Raw genomic sequence first — 27,358 nt, 5'->3', positions numbered from 1 at the left:
ATTTGTGCACAGAATGAGGCTTCTCTGTAGACAGTGATAAAGAAATAGAAATAGAGAGTCGGTGTAAAGTTTCTACAAACATCTATTTTAAAAAATACCATATTTTTTTTATTTTAAGAGAGAAATCGAAATGCATGACTTCTGTCTGAATCATGATCTGGTATGAAACTAGTCAAATGGAAACCACTTGTCATCTTGTCTATATTTCACAATGTATCATTTTGTAGTAGGTGGACTGAACATATACCAGTGGCATTTCCTAGGCCATTTGCAAGGCTGCTATTAATAGTCAGCTGACCTTTTATACATGTCTACTTCGTCATCCTGGGCAGAGTAAACAACCAGAAAGCAAAAAATACAAGGAGGATAAAGAGGAGAACATAGTTAAAAAGCATTCCAGGATGAGACCATAGATAACTGTTTTAAGGACAAAAACAAGAAATTCACAATCTAAACTCCGGGGAGGGGTTGGATCATAAAAATAAAAAATAATTTCCCCTTCGTTCAGCTGTTCTTACAGCCAGGGATTTACAGATGGGACATACAGTGTTAACTATCGTGAAGACTGAGACCAACAAAATATAGTGCATCACAGGGAATTTGGTACTTTTTCCCCTCATTCAGATGGTACACAAATGCATCCAAATGACATCATTTTATGGCCAGAAGGAAATGAGGAATCTCTAAGCCAAATCAAAAATACCAGGTTAATGGAACCTGGAGGAAAGATGGCAACTAATTAAAAGACAGAGGAACAAAAATACACAATGAGACCACTAAAAAGTGTTCTGCTTATGGATCCAGGCTATTAGCAAGTGCAAATTAAGGCAACATGGCACTAAAAAAAGTAAAAAAAAAAAAAAAAAAAAAATCCAAAAGTTAAATCCATCTGTTTCTCTTTGCTATTGTTCAGTAGCCTTTTAAAGGTGTATACATGGCAGTTCCTCAGTTTAACTGACATGATACTGAAACAACAGCTGTGAAAATCCAGTAACTGTCCGTATGCTGTCTGCTACTATTTTATTTTACAGGGGAATGATGATGTTGAGCTTTTGGTGGAAGTAAGTGCAATGTAAGATAAGTACAGGATAAAGAAGATAGTAATTGATTATTAAAACTCTTCTATATGTTCACATCTGGTATCAAATTTGTACATGGGTCCTTATGTAAATAATAACAAGCACAACAACAAAAACAATAATAATAACAATCATCATCATCATCATCATCATCATTATAACAATCATAATAATAAATAAATAAAAGTTTCAGAAGTGCAATTAATGTCAATTTCTTACTCTATACACAATAATAGATGAATATTGGACTGACTAGAAATTGCAATAATTCTAATATCCTTCATAAAACAGTGATTAGAAAAGTATGTATTGATTTTCTGTAGTTCACTCAGATACAGTATTCACATATTACTTTCCCCTTTATCTTGAGTTTAACATTCCCTCTTCTTCACCCAGCATGGTGTAGAAGTGAGTGGTGAGGTGACATGAGTGGGGTGTGTGGCAATGAATGACTTTTTTACTTCATGCTCTGCTTCTTCATCACTTTTCTACCTCAAATACTAAAGCGATGCTTGGGCATGCTCACTTTTGGCACCAGTAAATACTGCCATTATGCTATCTTAGAAATAAAGGACTGCAAATCCTATTCCATATAATTCATTCAGGACTGGATCGCTGACAGAAATTTTGCAAATGGAGCATGCTGTGGGGAAATGCACCAACTCTCTTAATCTGTGTAGTGTCTGAGTATGGCACAGGCAGCATTTTGCAGTTGCTGAGCTACTGATAGCAAAACAGTTATTATGTTTCTGGGCCTGCTCACACAGTCACGAAAGCCAATGTCACGGTGTGACAACGTTGAACACTTAATTGATGACTATCTGATGGTATTGTTTGCCTAACTGGCAACGCAAAACTGTACTGTCACTCTCTGCGTCTCACTACAAACACACAGTGGGACTGGGCGATTAATAATGCACTGTAACTGTTGTGTGTTCACAGAGTCACCTCCTCCCCCAACCCACTCATTTGTTGTCTATTGGACAAATTCGGTTTACTAACTGCTCACTGCTGGTCGTAGAACAACACGTGGATACTGATGAGAGAATGAATTCCTAAAAGTGGCGCTGCGGTCACCTCTTAACCTTTTAAGGTTGGGAGTGTAGTCAGTCCTGGCTAATTTATCCCGACTCCTCAGCACTGTCAGCAAATTTTGAACCATGAAGTCCTGGAATAAATCACACCTTAATGAGCATTTTAAAGATCCACTTTGTGATGATTTGTCTTATTAAAGTAAGATCAGGAACTTTGACAGTTTGCTCACTTTTCATATGCAGGAAAAGTGATTATCTATCGGTGCCTATAAGTCAATAACTGGAATATATATATATTTTTATATTTTATTTAGTTTCACTTAGTTATTTAGTTCCACAATATAATTAAACTGAGGGTACAAAGAAACTGTGCTCCGCTGTAAAAAAAAAAAAAAAAACAAATAAATAATCAAATCAATTACTTTTAATTAACTTTGCAAAACAACAGGCTAGTTACGATTTCGTCAGCTGAAAACAAGTCCACTGAAATATGGCAAAGAATGATATTTAAGTGTCACCCAGGCTGGTAACACAGAAAGTGATATGCAGATCAATGTTAACTGTTCCATGTGTTATAAACAAAGTGTTGATATATCAACTGTCCTCTACTGTCCTCCTCCCCCCTTCCATTGTTTTCAATTTCTCTCACCTCATTCTTGTTCCCCTGTTCTCTGATCTGATTGACTGATATGAGAAGTGGCTCTCTATCAGACTGAAGGCAATTCTATTACCTGACCCTTTGCTGAAACAACATCCACTTTCACTCGGCTGATTCACAATCCAATATAAGACCAATATATGCACCTGCATATGTGTATATTTTCATTGTGTGCAGACACAGTAGCAGTACTCAGACACAGGTAGATGGATATCATGGATGCTCACTCAGCATGCAATCACAGGTCTGGGCACAGTGAAAAAGGAGACACACACATGGACATACACACTGGCAAAACTCTCCCTCTGTTCTTTTGCTTGCAACAAACCAAATCTCAGCATATCTCGGTAATCTCACCCCAGGCAGAGGGAGGTGTGTCCTAGCCTCCTAGCCCACTGCAGAGAACCTCATTGCCAACCCACTGCACCAACCCTGATGACATCGTCAATGTATGCACCATTTACTACAGCAGGACCAGTCCTTCTAAGTCTGCCTCATCCATTCATGAGAAATATCAAACATTCTGACAATATTCTGTAAAACAAAAAACTGCACAACAGTGCAGAGTGTTACAGTATGGTCAAACACCTGCAGTGCTTTTTGATTTTACATGGGGTGCAATTATTTTTTTAAGTTATTCATCATTGAGAAAATCCAAAATGTTAATATTTTACACAATACACTCCTGTCAATTATCATATTAATGTGATTGCTTACTAATTTGTGCCAGCGAAGGCTGTGTAGGAGGAAGAGGCTGCATGTTGGGAGGAAGGAGTCAGATAGGAAAACAAGTAGATCCCACCTGGCATTTCAATCATGGTATGTGTTGAAGAGGTTAGCAATGACTATTTTTAATGTTCTAATTATTAAAATTCATTTGGGCACAGCAAAGTCTTCTGCCAATAATATAATACTGCTATTGGAATTCTGTGCTGCAGAGCACCTAAAAGTATGCGTTTCTTTAAATATTAGGGGTTGTGGGTGTGCAGATTTTACTTCACATAAAACACAGATGTCTTATTCATGTCATAATTGCACAACAGGTGTTTTTCCTGCCCACACCACTATCTTCAAACACTGTTGGTATGTTTTGTTTTTTTTTTCATTACATCACTTAACAAAACACCCTGCTGCCAGCCTCCTTCTAACTACTCCAATGTTTCCTATGTCTCTTTCTCAAGTTCTCTAACCCAAAAGCCTTCTAACTGCTTCTATCCTTCCTTCCTTTGCTGACCTTGAAAAAGTACATTGGCTGTGATTTGAGAAATTTCTCAAATACCAAAGGTGGCCTGGCCAATGCAATACAGCAATAACCAAACACAATCCAAAAAGAGAGCACACAAATTAGTTGTTTAACTCCTCTACATGGATAAGATAAACGGTACAGTATTATTAGAGGTACTAGGTTGGATTTGAAATATTAATAGAAATTTGGGAAAGGTGATAAAAATTACACTGTGGGAAGAATGATCTTTATTTTAACTTGCAAGGCCTCAATAATATAATAAGTTTAAAACCTAGAACATTCTTTGAGTCCTACTGGGAAGTACAAAGCCATGAACACTATTAAAATGCTGGGAAAAAGAAAGGTTAAAAGATGTAAACGTGATTCAGGCAATGTTCAGACCTGCTATTTGTGAGGGAAATCTGGACTAAAGGATCTAAATCGATTACTTCTGGTTGTCAAGTCAGTTGTGAAATCTCATGAGCTCAGAGTTAGACAGGCCAGACAATAGAGAGGACACTCATGTAATTCCCTCAAAATCCTGCAGCATACATAAGCTACATTTGTGAAACTGAGCTCAACCCACAGAGAAACTGTTAGACGTCACAAATCAAAAACGAAAGAACTCGTGTTGATGACACTCTGACTCTTTGTTGCCTACTATGTTATTGCCTGTTATTATGTTGTAATAAAAAGAAATTTTCAAGCTTAGCCAAGTTGAACATGGTAAAGAATTACCAACACACTGTAATTTACAGATCATTTGAAGAAAATGTAATGCAACAATTTGTAAACTTAAATATACGAAACAGAAAACAAAATGTTCTGTCAAAGCAACCAGAGTACATGGAGGCTCATGGAGTGTTCATTCCTATGCCTATACACATAAACAGGCTAGCACATGCCTACACACAAAACACTGGGAAAAAGTACTTCTCCCACAGAGATCCCACATAACTCAAGTCCCACACAGTCAATCAATAGTGTCATCAAAATGTTTAAAATTAAGTCCCAGGAGATGAAAACAGAGCCTAAGACTGCTGTTCTGCTCCAGAGGCATCAGGTCAGTGAGAACAGACAGAAGAGACACATGGACACATGGTGTAAATTTTTCATTTTCACATGTTCTTCCACCACAGAGATGCTTAGTCAGCAAAAGGAAAATGTTGCGCAACTGTGTTATATCTGCGGTAGGTGGTGTGTGTAGCAGAATAAAAACAAAAAGCCGGACTTGAAGAAATAAGAGACCTGGAAAAATTCCTGATAGTGGCAGCCATAATGGAGCTGCAAAGGACTGAACATTGGAGAAATGCATTAAAAAAAAAAGAGAGGGAAAAGACACCATGAGGAGAAGATAACAGGCAATGCCCAAAGCCCTGGGAAGAAAATGAAGACTGACTGTGAAGGACACAAGAAAGTGAATTAAATAAATAAAAATAGGACTGAGGTGGAGCAGAGATCATTTTGAAGCTGAGGGAGTAAGAAAATTAGATATGGGTAGTTTGTCTGTGTGAGTGCATACTATCAAAAGATGATTTGAGGGAAGGTATGTCCAGCATCCATCTTCCGCTTTTCGCTGGAGCCAATCCCACCTCACACAGGGCGGGGTCACCCTGGACAGCTCACCAGTCCATCACCAGTTCATCACAGGGCCAACACACAGAGACCAACAACCACTCACACTCAGACCTACGGACAGTTTAGAGTCACCAGTTAACCCAAACATGATGTCTTTGGACAGTGGGAGGAAACTGGAGTACCCAGAGGAAACCCACGCAGACACGAAGAGAACATGCCAACTCCACACAGAAAGGACCCAGGCTGGGAATTGAACCCAGGACCTTTTTTTATTGAAGGTCGCTAACCACTACACCGCTGCGCTGTCCCCGGTCGATACAATACAATATGTCAATACAAATGCGAAGTCACTAAAGTGCATTAATCCAGCTTAGCTCTGCTGAGCCTAGTATTATAGTCAGGCAGTCATGAGAAATCTTGAGAAAAGGGCTATCTTTATAGAAATGGAGAAATAGTGGATATCAAATGTCTATATTCAGCTGAGCTTATCACCATTCCAGGCACATTTTTCTCTTTTCATCAGCTATTCCCTGCCATCAAACACCTGTGTAACTTTACCCTTCTCCTTAACATTCAGCCTGCTCGCCATTTCTTTCTCCTCTGTCAAATACTTCAAATAATGTTACGTGTCTCTGTCACCGTCTCTTCTTCTCCCTTTCTTTCAGAACAGAAATCTCCCAGTCTGTCCATCTATTGCCCCAGCAGGACCGGCAGTGCAGCTGGAGCAGCATCACTAATTGTTTGCTCCCGTCCCTGAAGGCACGCTGGGAAGCTTTGTTTATAAGTGTAATGTCACCCATGAGTTGCACTAACACATCCTCTCCCATCCCTGCGCCTGGGTGACCCAGGGGATGGGTGGTGGATGGGCAGGCAGTGACATGACAGCTGAGCAATGTGTAATGACAGGTTGGAACAAAGGATGAGAATTACAGGTGTAAAAAGGAGGGGGGGGGGTATGGCACACCATTTCTATAAATAATAATGCAATAGCCACCAGATGAAACACATTTCTACACATCATTTGATTGAGAATACTTTCATTTGAAGACAAGTTAATGAAAGCTCTTATCTGTGTGTTTTGCAAATGACTGTGACTGACTGTAATTGCCACTAAATGTACACTAGCATGCCTTAGATCGACAACCATTAATAATTCAGCTAGCAAGAGCAGCATTTCCAAAACAGTTCCATGATATTTAACATCAAGTTAGCTGACATTCAGCCCAATTGCAGGTCGCCCGTAAACAAGCACATTTAAGAATATGCAGCCGCCAACTTACTTCCACATGGACAAGCAAAAACTCCCAATGTTCATTCCATTTATGCTCTCATCCATTTCTTTCTGTCAAAGGTTTTCTCTTTTGGAAAATGACGGATGGATCTTTCCCTTTCACTTTGCACGTTACTCTGTGGATGGTCCCTGCTTATTTATAAATAGAGCTAATGAGCTACATGGACATGAAAATAAAGCCCAGAATAAATAATAAAATGCCAACTCATATAGAGGGGAACTCTCAGTATAATGTACAACGATGAGAAGTGGTTGAGGTAACTATATGAATGTGTTAATGCACAGTGTGCGTACTTTTCAAGCATGTCTCCAGACTGGATGAAGAGAGGAAGTGAGCAGATGACAGGTAAAGGATACATCCGTACACCACCTGATCTTGAGCCGACGGCGAGAAGCCTCTGCACGGGGTCAAAGGCCAAAGCAGTGGGCTGGCAGGGGAAACCATGACGCACCGTCTGCATGGAAAAAAAACAGGGAAAACACAGAATTGACTTGTAATTAAATCAGAAGAGCATGTTTAAAGCATTGCTTCCTTTGGTAAAACGGTGACCAAAAAACATAGTGACTATATCCCCTGAAATGTTTGTGTTTTCTGATTAAATTCTGCAAAAATGACTCATGACATTTAGGACAATGCATGGCGTGACTCACAAATAATTGTAATGGTGGTTTCTGCTTTAGGAATGTCAGAAGCTTCAAGTTCAAATGGAAAAACGCTAATGTTTTCACCTATGAAACTTCAGCTCACCTCTGACAGTAGAAGAAAAACAAATCTGGATGAATGAAATATATATAAAACACAGAAAGAAATTACTCAGCCTTTATCTGAATCAAAAGATGACAATATGAAACAACCATACAGGTAGAGTAACCATACTCCAAATAACAATTGTATACAAGATGAAAACAGGAAGCCTGACATCATGCAGTTGATGGACTGTTTGGATTGGATCTATGAGGAATCATCTTTCAGTGCCAGCATCGTCAGGTAGTAATATATTTGATACTGAATTCACAGAGAACAAAGTAAAACATTTGAATGGATACCCTAAAATGATTCTGCAATTTAGTTTTCATTTTCCATAATGATCTGAGCATCTCGCTCGGTATTAGAAACAAAGCACCAATTAGAAATCTTGGATTGAATTGTTCTTTCATTCGTTTCATAGCATTGCAAATGTAACATTTTCTGATTCACCTCTCTTTCTTCCCAATTCTTTGCTTAACAGTTTAATGTAGACTGAGCAGAGACGTGACAGCAATTAAATGGGGGAAAAAATGTGCTGCACACAAGACTTTTCAAAGTACCTTTGAAACACTTCCTTGCAATACTTGAATGTTTGGTATTGGAATCCAAATAAATATATTTCTTTCAACTTTGCAGAATGGGAAGTGACACGCCATCCATCCTCAGAATTGATTTTCCTATTATTGAAGAAAGAAGAAGGTCATATCTTTATCCCACTGTCAGGCAATAAATGTTTGAGACTGAAGATTATATTGGAAACGCTACTCAAACTGGCACTCAAAAGCACTGCTCCGACTGTACCTCAGAAGGCGAAGACAAAGGCATCAGAAAATGAGTCTTGAGCTCATTGCAGCAAATGAGCTACACAAAACCACATGTAAAATATGACACACACACGCGCGCCGCAGAGAAACACCAATATTTAAGGAAGAATGCATTTGTACTCCAAAACCACTTTAGCTTCTCCAGTCTGAAACTGGTGCACAGTTGCTGGGATACAGGAGAACCCTTCCCCATATACATACAAGACAGCCAAGAAGTGGATGAGAAATACATTTACTCTGGTGGATCTCCATGTTCCTTATACATATTTTAAGGTCAAAGCCATAAAGCCATTTTCTCCCTCTTTTAGTGTGCGTACGTGTCACCAGGTTCACCAATACTTTCATCCTCCGCCTTTTATCCATCTATCTATAGAAACAGCTTTCATGTCATTGCAGTTTTACTAAAATAGAGGTACCGAAAAAAGATTCATCGAGCACAACACAAATCTCAGCAACTTATTTGATCAAACCCTATTAAAAAGACAGCCCAAACATGAATAAGGGAATCCAAACACTCAGGAATGACTAACAAATGTATTCGCACAGCAGCTGAAGAAAGCAAGATTTACATCCAGAAATCCAGTCAACTGTGCAGCAAATGTTGACCTGTCTCAAAAGCCCTGTGTTATGGCTGCCAGAAGCTGCATTACATCTACCCCAATCTGAAGCCGCCGCCTCCCTTTTCCATTTATCTGATGTGTTGTCTTCTCCCCTTCACATATACAAAACCTTTTTGCACACGAGCCTGATGTTCCATCAGATAACTCTACACAGAAATCCACACCTCCAAAGGCTAAAAGCGGCACATGTGCCTCCTTCCTCTTTCTCCACACAACACTCCACTGCAGAGCTGGTCTAGACTCATGGCTCTATAAATAGCACGCAGTACTCATGTATACCACTGCCAGCAAATAGTGCATTGAGCAGCTATACCTCTGAACAGTGAAATTTGACAATGAATTCTCTTATTTTTATTTGATTAAAGAGCATGGGCAACTGTACAAAAGTACAAGCAAGTGCAAGAGTTCTTTAAAACAATTAAATTTTACAAGCTCCAAGTTTAATGAAGCGGTAACTTACTGTTTGGTCTGCACAATGCAAAATACTTAGGCAGCGAACTGAACACATCTAACAGTAATACAAATGAAGATTCACTTTAAATGCCCCAAGGTTCAAAGAGAAGTTATAGGCTGTATTTTGCAGTGCGACAATCAATACAAACAAACTTGTTTTATCTGGGAAAATTCCACGAGACTCCAAGATGGCACAGCTACGCATGTATCCAGCACATCCTATCATAAGAACCAAATTTCTTTATGTTGGTATGATGCAAGGAAAAGGTGTGACCGCTGCACCTATTATTGGTGTTTCAATTACCAACATTGCACAGTGTGTGTCCGTGGACATCATAATATATATTTAGAAAAAAAAAAAAAGATGTTTAATAAGAATAGACCTTTGTTAGAGGTACCACTGCACTGTATGACTGACTATAGAAAAATGCTACTTTCAATTTGTCTTTCCACAAAGAGGAGGAACAGGTTTGTTCTCTTTTTTCTTTCTGTTTTGTATTGAATGAAAATTCAATGAAGACATAATTTGAAAAGAAAAAAAAAAATCAGTTTTATTATATTTTACGTGTATTACTTCAGCAATCAATATTTATGACAGGTCCAAGGTCAACGTTGGCGGCAAGTACAAGCACTGTATTCCTTAATGCACTGAGGAATTTTAATTTGAAGGTATCATGGGTAACAATTTTGTATGTGGAGAGATTACATGGATTACTATATTGCATTTTTTAATTTAGAGATGATATTATATAAACCACCATGACCACAAAAGGTGATGCTGTTCTCTTCAGTTATCATTCTGATCCTACAAGGAAACAAAACATAATACAGTGGAGTTTGGTCCCATATGGTGAAATTTATCCTTGTTCCATAATTAGACATGTAATAAATCAAAGAAAAGCGTGAATAAATGAGTGGAGGAGAATAAAAGAATGCAGATGCTTCCACATACTCCCGGTGCATGGTGCAGTTAAACAATTACTATTCATGTCTAAAAATGTTGAGTAGGCTCAGTGACTTCAAAGGTTGGCTGGCTCTTTGTTTTGGGGAACGGATAACAGGAGCTTTGGTCACAAAACATGTTCAACCAGCTTGCTTTTAATAGGATCCATGACTTAAGTGGCATCTGTATTTAGCTCGATTGGAGAGATGTCAATAAATTGGGAAGAAAGCGCCCTACACATTTGAGCGGCGTGATGCTAACACCATAGGCACTGATCTATAGAGATGGGGGGCGGGGTGAGTGATATGTTCAGATCCTTCACCACGTTCTATGCAAGTGTGCGGATGCATTTGTTGTGTTCACAAAGAATGGCACGGGCCTTTATGTTAGATCCCTTCAGTGGGGGGGGGGGTCAGTGCGTGGATTATGCTATGAGACATATCTAACCCCGTAGTGGGAGGGGTCACGGCGAATCAATACAAACTTGTCTGAGTGATCAATTTGATCCCACCCTCCTGGTGGGAGTGGTGTTTTCCTCAATGAAAGGGCATAAAAGGAGTGATCCACCATCATCATGACAATAACTTTTTGCGAGAATAGCGTTCGTCCCTCTGACAGAGTTCAGAGACCCAAAAAAAATCAATGCTAGTTAACAATGAAGCTGTTCTGGTGATTAGTGATGGAACAACACCTTACTGAGACTATACTGGATTATCCTTTACTTTCATTTTATTTAATCCTTACTGTTTGTCTTTGTGTGTGTGTGTAATATGATCTCTGTATGCTCATACATTTGGTCTCTGCATCACCCAGGTGTTTCAGCACCTGCTCCCTAGAGCTAAGTGTCAGGATGAGGCGCGGCAGAAAAGAGAAAAGTAGAGCATTCCCATCGCATTCATCCATTTAAATTTACGTTACAGACTCAGAGCACCCATCACCCATCAAACAAACACAGACACACAGTGCTTCTCCAACCAGTGTTTGAAGAGAGATATTTTGAGGTTGCTCTAAAATTCTTTTGATCTGGTTGGGAGCATCCCCCCCCCCCCCCAAAAAAAAAAAAAAAAAAGGAGTGGGAGAGGAGATCAGGGTTGTGTGAAATGAGTAGGAAACAGCCAGTGGTTACACAACACATCATAATGTCATTTATTTCTTCTCAGAAACAATCTTGCCTTTATATCTAACCAAGGGTTGATTGTCTATTTCGTTCATGCCCAGCACTTCTACCTCAGGCCGAAGGTTTTTTTTTTTTTTTTTTTACCTATGAAAAACCAAATGCTCAAGACAATACAATGCTACAATCCTGTTTTTTAGCTATTACAGAAACAGCATGTGTCAATGACTTTTAACTTGATTTTGCAGAGCCAAAAATATCCTCATAACTATGCATGAGCCCATCATTAGAAGGAAATGAACTAGTTGAAGATCAGAGGTGCAAACAAGATAAATTTAAAAGCCATATTACAGAAAATGCCCAGCAGGTGTTGGGCAAATACATGTAGCAGCACTGTTCAAAAGTGCAAAGCTGCACATACACAATGTTGACAAAGGAACAATGAGACAATGAAGCTCCACTGAATCTCCTCAGTGGTTATGCCAGCATACAGGATCCTTCTGTAATGTATTAAAATGAAAAACGGAAATAGTCACAAGTCTGTTATACATAAGAGAGTAATTTCATTCCAGACACAAGACAGTGGCAGTTCCACGTTATGCAATTAAAAGGTGCCTTGGCCATTCAATAAAGGGCAAACACTGCACAAGAGTTCTCTAAGTTTACAAATTAGATAGAACTTAGTAGGTGTAAAATAGGATCTGTGCTAATGCTTTAAATGAAAGTGCAGAAGGGTCAAACTACAGGACCATTATTGTTTCACTGTGGAGCAACCCAACACAATTCAAGCATAAGGTCACTCCCACAGCCATATCTGTTGGGGGAGACTCACCAGAGGCCTTCAGTAAAACTGATAAAGTTCAGAGAAAATGACTCTATTCCTGGAAATGGAGAGAGAATAGAAAGGATGAAAGGATGGATTGGAAAAAAAAATCTGATGTTGATAAGGATGGAGAAGAGTTGACAGGCTGATTATGGAATACCAAAGTCAGACCAAAGCATCATTTACTTGACAAATACTGTAAAAAAAAAAAAAAAAAAAGAAAAAAGAAAAAAATCTCTCAATGGTAAAGGAAGTGATGGGATCTCTATTCCCTGTTTTCCTTATTTTTACCATTGTAAAACCACTGAGCACTCTAAAATAGTTTGACATACAATGGTAGAAGGTGTATATAAAAAAAATAATAAGTAAATTCAATACAACGAAACAAAGAAAAAAAAAAAAAAAACGCAAAACACCCACATTGTTTCATTGACAGGTGGTCTGAACCACAACAGGAATGAAGACTTGGCACCAAAATTTGGGATCAAAAGCAGATTTATAACAAACGCAGGCCTGACTAGAATCCGATTCCTCCTATTGCAGAGCTGTTATCCGTGAATAAAGCCATTCAAGAGTTTCACGGCATGATTTTCTCTACTGCATGGCGCACACACAGAGACACACAGAAGAGCATACAAATGAGCACGGGGCAAGAGAGCTGTGAGAGCTTGAAAGTAGAAAAACAAACAAAAATTCCTGGAGTTTCTCTCCCTGCTGAGTTTAGTAGGGTCATTTGTTTGAGAGCGGCAGACTACAAACTACTACATGATCATTGTTATTTGCAGTGATAATGAGAATAACTTATAACTGCACAAATCCATTTGGTTGCTGCATATAGTTACTTAACAAGCAATATTTGATACGGACATCTTGAAACATGTTGAAAGCCCGAGTTTGTCATATATATATATATATATATATATATATATAAAATGTATTATATGCAATCATCTGTTATCATTTGTGTATCTGGGCATCATGCTGTGCCTTCATATAGCCATAGAGCCAGAAACCAGTCGTGTGGGCATTTGTGTGTATTAAATAAGGGACTTAACCTTTTAACAACAGAAGCAGGCATGTCAATGAATTGGTTGTGACATCAGCATCACGCCTGAGGTGTGATAGAAAAAGTAGGAGTGGACTAACTACTCATATGTTGCTACCCACAACAAGTATGTTGCAACATGCCACTCCACCCCCTCATGAGAGCTGAGAAGAACCAACATTCACACATGGCTGGTTTACACAGCAAAACAAACGAGCATGCTTCCTGAAAATGTTATTTCTTTACAGCTCCCTGACGTCTGAAAGCTGGTTTTCAGGCTGTTTTTCAGCTGCAAGCTAGTGAATATGTTAGATGTTAAAACTTAAGCCATATGTGGCTCATATCTATTTTCAAGTCTCTCCAAGAGCTTCAGCCCTTGTAGCATTTACAAGACAAGAGGTTATAATTTGCCATTTAAGTTTCTTCCTCGGAGCAGAGTGAACAGCGACATCAGAGCGTGACGAGACAGGCCAACAGGGCTGGGGTTAGCCAGTGAGCGTTGGAACTTCAGTAGAAACAGAAGAAAGTGTAAATGGACGAGGTTTATTGACGCTGAATGTGTTTTCTAGACTAGTAATTTAATAGCTCAGTGTTGATATCGATGCTGTCATCAAATTTATCTTTAATCAATAGCAGATTTTTCATTGTGCTGTTGAACATTGGTTCAAGCTAAAAAGTTTAAATTTTAGCAGCTATTGGTTCTATATTTTGATTATTAAATTAAAACTGAAGTAACAAAGTGAACAAAATGCAATGTTCAGTAAAATGGCATTGCTTGAATATACTCTCTAATACTCTGTTACCAGATGTTACTAGACTACATGTAGTTAGAATTTCATAAATCAAGTTATACAGCAACCTCAAATCCTGCTTTTGTTATAAGATAGATAGATACAGCTGAAAAAAAGAATCTCAGCTGCAGTTTGTGCATACGCCATTATATTATACTATGAGAGACATGAAGTAGATGAGGTCTGTCAAGTGCAAACACTCAGAGAGGCAAGGAAGAAACCCCAGTGGCAGTTTAAAGCTTTGCAGCACTGCAGTTCCAAGTGGATTGGTTTCCATAATTAGTTTTCAACTGAACAGCCGTAGTCATGGACTCAATCATTCTGTTTGTATTGTGTTTGTTTTTTTTTTTTTTTTTTGCAAAGACAGTTCAATCTATTTATTAAAATGTGCCTAACGGACAGAACAGATATTTATTCTAAAAGAAAAAAGTAAAAAGAAGGAGGACCAACAGCAGATGGTTGGAAACTGTCTCTCGGTTGCTCGTTTTGCTCATAGAGACATTTCTGCTGTTTTTAACCACACGTTTCTTTTCCTGTGCAAAATTGATCTGGAAGGTCACTAGTGGCTTTAAGGTGAATGCTCTCCATCTGCCACCATCTCCTCCGACTGACATAACCATGGAAACCTAAGCCATTATGATATGAAAAACAAACAGTAAAAAAACACTGTGGATAGGAGCTTTTAGGGAAAATTTCCTACAGGTGTGCATTAACAACCCTGGCTATGATGATAACCTTTCCCTGAAAAAGAAAACCAAAAAAAAAAACAGAACTGATAATTTTCTTTGCAAAAAAAAAAAAAAAATATTCCCAGTAGGAGCCACATATAAAAGAGTAATTACTGTGGTCGCTGATCAAATCATGCAAAACTGATTTCATCTGTGAACTCAAACTCGAATAGAAGCTATTTCTTTTGGCTCTCTCTCACACAGAATGGTACACAGTTCTTTAAAATCCTCCATCTGTTTTGAATACAGTTTTTTTTTTTTTACAGTTTCTTTCCTCCACTATTGCTTTCTCCCATCATCTCCTCTCAGGTTGACACCAACTCCTCCCTAATTGATCACATACTGTGGCTTCTGACAGGCAGCCAGCCCATGGTAATGTGAGACTAGCTGGAAATCAACCCACTGAGTCATCACGCCCTCACACCCGTGGAGAGCTCGGGGGGTCGCTGCAGAGAGTGAGGTGATGTCATCATATCTTGCTGTCAGAGGAAATATCAGCATCCTAACACTCACACAGTGGCAAAGTTTATTTATGTTCCCTATCTTATTTTAGCATGCTAGAAAACAAGCAGATGCTAATCACCCCCCCCCCGCCAAAAAAAAAAAAAAAAAAAAATTCAGCAGAGGCTGATGGAAATGTGACTTTGGAAATATTTTAAACTGATTGTGGTGCTAGCCCACCACAAGATGCTAGATGCAAGATGCAGTGATGCTATTGCAGTTTATATTGAGGGTATGTTGACAAGTCAAAATTTTGACGAGTTTGTAGTCCTACAGTGAAAATCATGGGATTAATAAATGGGGGGGGTCGATCAAAAAGCTTTTCAGACATTTCAGTCTGGACCAAAGTGGTGGTCCCACCACCTTTCCTTATAATATGCTACATGTATAATGGCAAAAAGTCTCTATTTAAGAGCAACACTACATTACAATCTTACCAACACAGGACATTAGACTGACACAACCCAAAACGTCTTCCATGGCCTTGGTAATAAAGAGCACATTAGTGTTGCTGAATGGCTGCATATGGCAAAAAACATTTTGTTATAGGTAAAAAAAATTGTCATATCCGATTGACCTGATTCAAGAACGTACTGGTAAATCCAGTGGCAGGCTTCCTCAGGGAACTGTGATCTGGATGACAGAGAACCTGCACACAAAGAATGGTTTTACCAGGAAGTGTAAATGTGCTGGTATTATGGATAATCACACAGTCCATTTTGAGATTAATTGGTTATTAAGGGAAATCAAAAATGTGAACGGCGTCAAGAAGGCTTAACAGGCTCCAGATCCTAATATATTAACAATATTTAAAACTTCACTGAGTTCGGACATGAATTTTTAACTTAACATCTGAGATCAGTACGAAACAACAACAACAAAAGTTTATTTATTACTGCAAAGCAAATTTACAATTAATGCAACGCAAAATCCCTGAAGGGTCAAGCTAAATTGGAGGTCAAATTAAATTGTGTTTGTGTGTACGTAAGTGTATATTGCAATTATATATTTTGCGAGATTTGGACATAACAGATTTTCTGGGGTTGAATCATAGTTGTAGCAAAATTACCCCCCCACCTTTAGCAGTGTGGGACTACAAAGGTCCAGTTCATAGATTATACTCAAGAATGACGAAGGGTCCTGCTAAAACTACACAAAGTGCTTAGTATACTTTTAGCATCATTCACTTGTGTGCTCATCTGTCATAATTAGTTCTATTTTACCGAGCGGCCAAAAAAGATCTGTGACAGAAAGTATATTCATGAGTGAAATAACCCAACAACACAATCACAATGAGTGCATAAGTCCACTTTGGAATTACAATGAGCCATTGCCAGTCTCATAAAAAGGGACAGTCAGAGATTCATATATATGAGTTTCTATCAGCACGGACACTGCATCAGTCATGGCTGAAAGAAACAAAATCCATCACCCAATAAGAGATGCAAACTTTGCTAATAATTGTTATTCATCTTTCAGTTGCAGATTTTGTTGCCTGACTGAGGTTCAAACATGTGACGGGGTCCCTCTGATGTTCACCCCAATAATCACCTGGATACTCTCTGCTCCTTCACCCGTCAGCCCGACCCCTTCACTTTTATTACATCATAACAGCAACACAACATCAGCATTGTCGGGAGCACACTGTGGGATGGGATACACCGATTTTGCTTGTGCTACTTCCACACAATGAAACAGTTCAATGAGTTCCTGACCGTTCTCATAAAGACCCTCATAGTGTATCATTCAGGTTTATTAATCTAATTAACAGCAACTAAATACGGCTTAATCCAATCTCATTCCCTCCCCCGCTCCCGCACGTCTCGCACAAAATGAACTCATTCTGCTGTAAACAAAAATTAGCCCATCGATCCAGCGAGACTCTCAGCCACCTGGGTTAGTTACTCCCTCAGTGTGACAGAGGCTTCACCATTTCCCCCTCACTTATCACATTCTATGGCACCTTGTTATAAACTATGAAACCAAAAAAAAAAAAAAAACCCTGTGTATGAGTGATGCATCTTCCCACACTGCACAACGAGGATGTTAGGCATCACTAACTTTGAAAAGTTAGCCAGGATGCCAAACACTCCCACACATAATGCACCAGCTCACAGATTTATGTCCCCATTAGAAGGTGCGGATCATATCCAAAAATATTTGGGAAAATGAATGGAAATGACTTCGATGACGATGACTGTCAAATATTTAGCTCTGCTGTATTGACTTGAGATGAAGATGCATCTCTGTCGTCTCATATCAGTTAGCCATTTTTTTGGAGGCGGAACATTTGTTTCAGATTGAGGAAATGTAGTTATGAAGATTATAATATTACGATATAATGGACAAAATACTATCTCCACTACACCTTGATACCTGTTTGCACCATGGATATGAGCTGAAATACACAATTCCAGACTTACTACCTCCACCTCCCTTTCTCCTTGTGGTTGCCTTTCACCTCCATACACACATACAAATGCAGACATAGAAGCTGCACCTGCACAGGCTCAAATGAAAAGCACTGAAGAAATGGGATGGTGGGATGGAGAGCGTATTTGTAGTCTCATGGCTTTTTCATGAGAGATGCAGTCAATTCAGTTCCTTTAAAAACAACCATGCATGAAGCCACTCGCTGAGGAGGAGCAGCTTCCTGCATGGGACTGTGCAATCATGCTGTTCTTTTCTAGCATCTTCCCCTCCCTGCCTGCCTGCCTGCCTGACTGCCGAGTGTGCTCTGCAGCATTCTTTTCAGCTTGTGAATCAACCTCCTTGCTCACTCTCCTCCTCCCCCAGCTTCTCTAGACAGAAAAAAAACAACCCTCCCACCCCCTCAACCAGTGTCACTTTGCCAACCAATAATATAGCACTGCAAAAAAAAAAAAAAAAAAAAAGAAAGAAAAAGAAAGAAAAAGAAGAGAAGTGTTTTCTCTTGGGTTCTCAATGAATTATGCACAGTTGTATCCATAATGATGTTAACCCCCCTTTCTTATTGGGCTGAGGAATAATAACTGCAGTCAGCTCCAAAATGAAAATCTACAGAAGGGTTGCAATGGGTGGCAGAGGCAGCTATAAATACCCCTAACCCCCCCCCCCCCCCCCCCAACAGCCATCCACATCCTTCCCTTATTCTCTCCCTCCTTCTCTGAAAAGCACATCAGCTAGGACAGGACTGCAGGGTCCCTCCGCTGGCTTTTTCAATGCAAGGGAGGGATCTTAGTTATGTCATTGCTCCTTCAACATTTGTGCCAGCCTGCTGATGCAAAGAAGAGGCTGTTATTCATTGACAATGTATCACATGTGTGCAGCCCATGCAGCATGCTTATGACTGCTTGCATGTAGTAGCTGTACTGCATGTACTGGTAGGAGCTCAAGTGCACCCACAAACTGCACGTACACGCACACACACACACACACACACACACACACACACACACACACACACACACACACACACACACACACACACACACACACACACACACGCGCGCGTCCGCAGGGGCTCAGCTTTTTGTATATGGAGAATGGGGTGACTAATGGAAGGAGCTCAATTCTTTGGGCCTAAAACTAAACGCTATTAAGGCTGATGAGGGCAGCTTTCGTTTCGTGCTACTTTTTGCCTGCCGTGTCGCCTCAAGCTGATTCTGAACTTTCAACACAAACAAAGCCCCGCAGGCCACCAAATCAAGAGCAGCTCAGTCCAGACCCAACTTTTACGGCCCCATCGGGTCTTCATCGCGTCTCCCCCTCAGCCTGCAGGCGCTGTGGACCTCCCTCTTCTGTGGTTTTGCTCGGGGGGGATCTAGCACCTAATGAAGCTGAGTGTCTTACCCACCTTGCACAGCTGAAAGTTTTCCGACACCAGCGTCTCCTGGATGTCGATTTCTTTGGGAGTTGGCGCCGCCGTGGGAGTCCCTGCCGCGCTGCCGCACGATGGGGACCCGATGGTCCCCCCCGGGGAGGAGGTGGTCAAGCCGTCCAACACCCTCCGAAACTTCTTCATATTCTACCTCGGCTACGATCTATGTCCTTTAAGGGCGGAGAGGAATAATAAGTGCACTCTGATTTCTTTGTAGCCCCCCCCTCCGCCCCCCCCCACCACCAGAGTTCCTGGTTTTCCTCTCAGATGTAACTCGTTCAGACAGCTGAAGGTAGAAAACGTCGCTTCCTGCAGCAGTAGCAGGCTATAAAAAAGAGCCACTCTTCTCTTTCTCTTCGCTTAGGTGTGACTGAGAAAGTCACAGAGGCATCCTGCTCTCTGGCTGTTGTCCGCAAAATGAAGGGTGGAAAAAAAGACTGAAACAACCCACGAATGTGTCTGATCCACTCTGATATGAGGATAAGAGCCAACGTTGCAGCTGCAGGTCGCCTATCTCATCTCAGAGCTACCGAAACCACTCAACTTCATCCTCCTGCATCCTAAAGTAACATCCGCGCCTGGGCTCGGAGAAAAATCCCGCACCTCAACAGAATCAAGGCGCCAAGCAGACGTTCAAAGCTCTGATTAGGGAAAAAAAAAGAAAGCAGAAAGGGAAAAAAAAAAAAACTTGGAACAGGTCAATCCACACACACCCCCCTCCCCACCCCTCCACCCCCTTCCTAAAAAAGTACTTTTACCGCCCCGTGATTGCCAGTAACAGGAGGAGCAGGAAGAGGAAACAGACTGAAGACGCATAGGCAATGCAGTCCACAATCAGGCCGAAAAAAAAAAAAATAAAAGAGCTACAGCATCGGGGAGGAGGAAGGGGGAGAAGAGAAAACACGGTGCCTTCGTGCTGTGAGCTGGAGGGTGATCTCCGGATCGATGAGAGTCGGTTTTTAAAGCCTCGCAGCATCCAGTCCGGCGTCTCAGCGTCGCTTCCCCGCAGTCCGGAGACAGGAGCTGTCCGCGGTGCTGAAAAACCATAACCAGCCAGCAGCACCGCCCAACAGCCCCTCAACCCCCCAACCCCCAACCACTCTCTGCCTTCCTCTCTCTCCTCCCCGCCTCCTTTGCCAACCATTGGGTGAAAGGTCTAAATAAATAAATAAATAAATAAATGCAAAAAAACAAGAAGAAGACGAGAAAGAAGAATACTGGAAAACGACAGTAAAGGAGTTCAATGTATCAATTCATTGTATTCAACCTATATAGACAAATTCATTAAACAATACTGCAGTGAGAGGTCTGAGAGGAAAACCAGGAATCTAGGAATTCAGTGTCAGACTATATGGCAACTATCTGATCCAATGATCTTATTTTTTCCTTTAAAAAATATTTTTATCTCTTTCTCTAATGGAGAAATGACTATTCTAATATTTATTTTTTTATGGAATTGCCTCCTTGCTTACTCTTATATTTGCAGGTAAAATTTGGTCTAGGGCCCAGGTACCAGGTCCAAAACTCACCCCCAACTTCTTACCCCTTATGTTGTGTGGAATTAAAGATTTTGAAAAGAGTTCTTTAGAAATGTATTGGAAAGGAATGATCAGTTTTTGTGTATGTACTGATGAAATAGGAAGTTTTATTTTGGAGAACAATAATCTTTTTGGGGGTTGTGGTAGTTCCCAAATAATCTTGCTAATATTGTTAATTCCAGATATTTCATAAATTTCCAGTATTCCTTAACAATATATTGCTGGGCTCAGCTTCAAGTGTTTAAATCCATAAATTGCATTAGGTGTGGAGACTGCTTTCCTTCTTTTCAGGCGGCATTTAATTGTTTTATCTTATTTTCTTTTTTCAGTATGGATATGAGCCTTGAAACTGGCTTTATATGTACTCAAGCTACCAGTTGAACTGCTATAGTTCCTAACAAGGCTGTCTTGGGTCGATAAACAAACAGCATTACTGCACAATGTGATGAGAAAATCAAACCTGAAAAGCGTTTAATTGTATACTAATGGATTTTCTTATGTGTCATGCAGGTGGAAAGAATCAGCAGTCAGAGAATCCCTGAAAAAATGCCACCGAGAAGAAAGAGGTGGAAAATATAATTTCACTAAAATATAAAAAGGTAGATGATCCAGAAATTTGTTATCAATGGACCCAAACAACATTGAACCTTAAGTTAAATGCAACAAAAAAGAAAATATCCTACCTTAAATTTTTCAATATTTTTCATATCCAAAGGAAATCTATTCATAATTGCCTTATTTGAATGTTCGGGACCAGTGATGTTGCATAAGCACTTACTTTAACAGCCTCTGTCCCCAGGCAGTGAGAGCACAGCACACAGTCGATCGGGCCTGTCCTCCGATCTAAGATGAGGTGATATAAAGTCCAAACTTTGTGGTTTGTGTCACCAGTGCTCAAGATTCGGGAGATGTTAATATACTACCAGGAGCTGTAATAGCTTCAAGAGTACCAGCCATTTCAGTGGGCCTGTAGATGGACCCGTGGTGGGCAGTTAACAAAGTATAACTGTGGAAAATGTAATAATAATAAAACTACCCTGACATTAAAAATCAGTAGTGGTGCTGATGCTCCTGGAGTTTTTCATGCAGCAAAATACTGCTAGTTAAAATGAGCTCAGAGAATGTCTGAAAACACATTGACCTTGAACCATGATGTGAAGAAGAATTTATTGTCCATTATGGTTTGTGTTTGTTACATGGTAGGTTTTTCTGCTGGCAGGAGAAAGACTGAAATTATAGTCAACCTGTCTATAAAACAGCTGACAAGACAGGAGAGAGAAAAAAAAATAAAAACCCTCACCAGCCCATTAGCCATGTTACTTAGTGTTTCTCAATACACAGGGATTCAACCTCAGGGGCCCTTTCACACAGGATATTCAGAACTGTCCATTTATTGCTACACTAATCTGTGCTCCGAAGCAGTTCCATCATTCCTGCTTAATGTTTTCTGCTGAAGAGATACAATGACATAAAGGTGGTGTTTGTGGGAGGCATGTTTGGGTGCTGTTTTATAACACCTGAAGCGATGGCGGATGGACACAAATGCAGAAAGTGAACTTGACCTTGTGTTTCGTCCAAAGACATTGGTGCTCATTCCAAACACGCACCCAGGAGGAGCGTTGTTTTGGAAAGCACATGGTAATTTGGCCGTTACCTAATCTGTGAGCAGAGATAATGTGTAGCTTTCGCTGAAAACCAAAACAACATTCATGAAAACAAACCAAAGGAATATTCAGTAAAGGAGGAGAGCAGAATTACTTACCAAATGTCTCCTTCTCCTGTTCTTCGTTTTGGCTGAAATCAAAAAAATAAATAATAATTATTATTAAAATTATTTTAAATGTCAATGTGAAAATGATAATTTACCACCAACTGACGATAATGGAAAGTTAGAACATTGGTTCCATGCTTGACTTCTCTACCAGGAGAGCTCTGATCTGGTGTTCAGCAAGCTTCATTTTGGTGATTACTTGTTAAGGTTAAATTTTAAGGGCAAATGTTATATGAGCACAGAATGAATTTATACAAACACACAAGCACACAGACACTCAAAGGCAAGGCACAATGGTGAAGTGATTATTGATTTCTGGTATGTTGTTAGGGTTAGATTACGAAGATACCAGATAGATAGTCTCTTTCATAACCCTTTGATCTGTAACACACTTAGACAAAATAAAATCATGATTGACTATTAACCATTGCTTTATATTTCAGTCGAGAAAAAAAGAGAAACCACATACAAAGACAACAGGTGATTTGGAAGACCCCCTTCAGTGGATTTCCACGACATTCCATGACATTTGGCAGAGATATTCATCATGCAACCAAAATGGATTAGACACATCTCCAGGACGGACTGGGATGCATCATCAGTGTTGTGACCTGGAGCCATGAGGCATTTCGTCCTCACCCAGGTGACCCAGCATGGTTATATCACTTCAGTTGTTTCAGTTGTTCATAAAAGTGGATCACCTGTCTGTTACTGTCCTCTGTTGTTGCACTTTTAACTCTTTGTGAAATATCATGGCAGCCATTAGCCCCCAAAAATCCTCACTTAAAGCTGAAGAAACTTAGGGAGGTGAAATAATGGAGTAATGGAGTATCAATATCACCAAATATATACAACAGTCATAACCAAAAAAATCTGCCGGCTATCCCCATTATTCTACCTCAAGAGACCTACCAATGTTTCCCCGTTGCATTTATAAACATAGCAAAGAGTTAGTAGCAACATTAAAAATGTAGTCACTGTTGAGTGTTTATTGCTGCATCAAAAGACTTGTCAATCACTATGTTCCTTCTCTGTTTTAAATTTTTGATGGTGGGCAGGGCTGACCTTTACTTTACATTTGGTGCCAGATTTTGCCTTTAAATTATTGATGTCTTAACCTGTGTGCAGCATTTTAATGTTGGCTGGGTGGTGCTACAGCAGGTTGTTTGTGAAAGTCATCATTCTGTGCGTAAGCTTATAGTACAGCTTGAACTGAAAATATTAATAGACAAAGTAACCAGTGCTTTCAAATCGGCTAAACAATGTCATAGTTTAAAGTAGCAAGAAATAAAAGCTTCCCTGTAACTACGCACTATTGACTCCGCATAATTGGTAACAGAAATTGATAGCTTAGAATTAACTATCCACTGTCCTAAAACAAACAGTCACTGATGTGTTATCAATATTTATATCTAGAATGGTTTAAGATTTTCTCCTGATTGATTGAACACATAATGTCTGTATTAGGAGGGCGGTTTGATGCTGCAGAAAAAAGGACAGCCTGGATTTAAAAATGTAGGTGAGGCCTGAGTGGATGGAATCCTAAATACTTGGAATAAGACTTAAGTGCATCGCTACGCCTCAGAGAACACGCCATCGTCATGGAGTTCAGATAAATACACCAATATATGCAGTCTATATGTCTTGAGGGATTTTTGTGGTTGCAGTAGTTCACTGAATGCATAGATAACTTTAATTCATTCATCAATCTTCAACCGCTTATCTGTTTCTGGATCTCGGTGGGTGCCGGAGCCAATCCCAGGTCCCACTGGGCGAGGTACACCCTGGACAGGTGGATAGATAACTTCATTTTTATAAAAGGACCCCAAAATCTAAATATTGGCTGTGTTTCCAGGTTCAGTAACAGGCTGTTCTAACATTTTAACACACTAAACAAATAGTTGAAAGGATTCGCCCAGAGATCGGACATGAGTGTGCAGCAAAACACAAAGTGAGACAAGTAAGTAAGTAAAAAAACTAAAAGATCAGATTGCGATCTATCTTCAGTGGTTTGAATTTCTCTATGATCATTTTGCTGCCAAAAAAACAACAACAAAAAAAAAAAACGAAGATAAAATTTTTGCATTGTATTCTTTCATTTATTTCTGAATTAATTTTCCATGTTCTCATTAAGTTGTCAGTAGTGGAGCAGGTGCATCGTGCTGACAATGCATGTGGAGCCTGTGTCTCCACGTTTGACAGTGATCACTCAGGTTTAAAGTGAACAATCTGTCAATTCCATTTTTTTTAATCCAAGTATTTTACTTTTAAGCCAGTTGGAAATGAACGCATCAGAATACACACTGATACAATTTTTGCTTTGACTTTTATATTCACTAATTATATTACAATTACTATAAATACTTCCATACATGCCATGGACACCCCTCTCCTCCTATCCCCCATGCCCCCAGCTCCAACTGAGGTGATTAACAGAGACCACCCACCAATCTGTGTGTCACTTCAGCCCAATTAATACTTGCTGTTTAATTTGTTAAAAGGAGCACAGGCTGAGTTTAGAAGCGAATTGAAGTAAGAAAAAAAAAAGAAGTTGTTTTTTAATCAATTTCCAATTAGGAATTCATTGAGGTCCGCAGGATCACTGATAATTGAGTCAAGGTGGAGGAGAGTAAGGGTCTGAGAAGGCAGGGGTGATCCTTCAGGGACTGTTCGTTTCCATATAAATGAGTTGGTAAATGAATGCCTGGTTCCCAAGATACATTATTGACTGAAAGACAAAGACCAGTAATGAGCACTTTCCTATTTTACTTTATGGTCAAGAGTAATTTCTCAAAGCTGTTAAAACTGTGTTTGAGGTGACTGTTAGAGAACTTACTCAACACGCCCAAGTAAACAAAAAAAGGAAGAAATAACAAGACTAATGCTGAGTCCAAGGAAGCAGGGGCATTTCATCAGGGTTACTATCCACTTAAATAAGTGTCAATATTCAATAAAAGGAGGACATTTATTCATTTCTTGCTCTATGCCTGTTAAAGGAAACAAAACGCTTGTTTGATCAAACAAAAAAAATCCAATATCATTAATTAGATTATTTAATATTCTTTCATTTAATACTCAGTGATCAAATACTGTGTTAAGAATTCAATAAATCCAGACTATGTTGTGTTGTAATGTTGCAGTAGTATTGACCTATTCTCCCCAACAGACAGCGCATGTTCGGTGTCTTTGCAAAGACAACAAACCCTCATCAGGCTACCAAAACAGCAGCTCATTATTTCACTGGCAGACCTCAGAAAACAGACCATTTCTTTGAACGTTTTACATAAATTGGCAATCTAAGGGAAACTTATTTTGTCAAAGCTTTGTGCGATTGTCACGGTGGCCCATTTCATCAATGGTGTCCTAGTCTGTATTTGAGTGCAGCCAATCACAAACAACAGGCGTCCACGCTGACATTTCCCAAAAAATTGAAAATTTAAAACAGATTGTGTTTTTCTTTTCATTAAATTGTAATTGCTGGGCTTCTGCTTTGATTCTTCTCAGTCAAAAATAATCCTCATCTGACATTGTGATCATAAGAAGCAAATGTCTGCAGCCTGTTGTGTTAAGAGTAGCTCACTGGAAGGAAAGAAGGAGCTGGTGTTCTCTGCTGAAACACTTCAGCATATCAATAAAAGGATCACGATCACAGTCAGTGTAACTGATCAAATAGTTTGGTTGTTTGAAAGATTTATGTGGAAATGTGAGCTCTCATCGTCTGCATTATTGAGGATGTTTTTTTTAAAAACACCATTATCTATGGTAGAGAACACCATTTCACCGAAAGGCCAGAGCAATGATAAGGATGAGATGGCAGAGTGGATTCATTACTGAAATTAATTTGGAAGACATTACATTACACTTGCAATAACTCCTTAATGAATTCATGCTTGTTCAAATAAAAGCCTTTTCATTGTTTCTGTGTGTGAATGCCCTAATTTTTTTCCCCTGCAAAATTATAATTGCAGAATTTTAAAGCAGGGTATGATATGCTATGAGATAAAAAAAAAATGACTTTACTTTTAACAAACACAGAAAGCCAGACAGCATTAGAGCAAGGACAACGAGGGACAAGCTCCATCGATTTGGCCCGCTTCTCTTTCTTTGACTGCCAAGGCTCATCCCCACAGTGCTCATGTAATCCTTCAGGGTGGCTCTATCTGCAGAGTGCGATGTGAAAAAGGATAAAGTTAATACCTTTTCATTGTATTATTCTCTTAGGTCTTTTTTTTTTATGTATGTGGGCATGTCAGCAAATAAGATGTCATCCACCATACCAGCACTTCCTCTGCCTAGTTTATATCCAGGGGAGACCCCAGTGCCGTGATATTTGAAACTTTTTTATTCCTTTATTATAAATCAGTGGCCTTAGGATTTCACTCTTTTAGAAGAGCATTGAAAACACCCACACAACCCCATGATTTTGTTTAGCAGTCTAGAGGGAAGAACTCGATTTGATGCAGGTGTCAATGACATTTAAAGGATCTAGAAGGGTAGCAAATCTCCCATAAATCCTAAAATCTTCTGCTGATGTGCTGCTTTATTATTTGAAAATACAACACGACAATAGCTGGTTGGCCTATAGAAAAATACTTTGTAGGTCTGCTGCCATAAAGGGACGTATTTATCTTTTCATTTCTTTTGACGAAAGGCCACAAACAGCTCATAACCTGTAGGGGATAAAGCAAGGAGCAGTACCCAGCTGTGACCTTGATCCAGTGTTAGCATCACAGTA

General features: G+C 39.6%; 1 protein-coding gene across 2 annotated transcripts in view; it reads right to left on the bottom strand.

Moving 5' to 3' along the window:
• stxbp5l (syntaxin binding protein 5L) overlaps positions 1-19,458 on the bottom strand; it is a 97,841-nt gene extending 78,383 nt beyond the window's left edge. For both annotated transcript variants that reach the window (XM_029529959.1, XM_029529958.1), the window contains exons 1-2: positions 19,291-19,458; positions 7,223-7,320 (exon numbers count right to left, since the gene is read on the bottom strand). In XM_029529959.1, the coding sequence (XP_029385819.1) occupies positions 7,223-7,320; positions 19,291-19,458 (266 nt within the window). The remainder of the gene's footprint in view (positions 1-7,222; positions 7,321-19,290) is intronic.
• Positions 19,459-27,358: the final 7,900 nt, after the last annotated feature.

Source organism: Echeneis naucrates, chromosome 21 (assembly GCF_900963305.1).
Source record: "Echeneis naucrates chromosome 21, fEcheNa1.1, whole genome shotgun sequence".
NCBI lineage: Eukaryota > Metazoa > Chordata > Actinopteri > Carangiformes > Echeneidae > Echeneis > Echeneis naucrates.
This window is presented reverse-complemented; position numbering and strand designations above follow the sequence as displayed.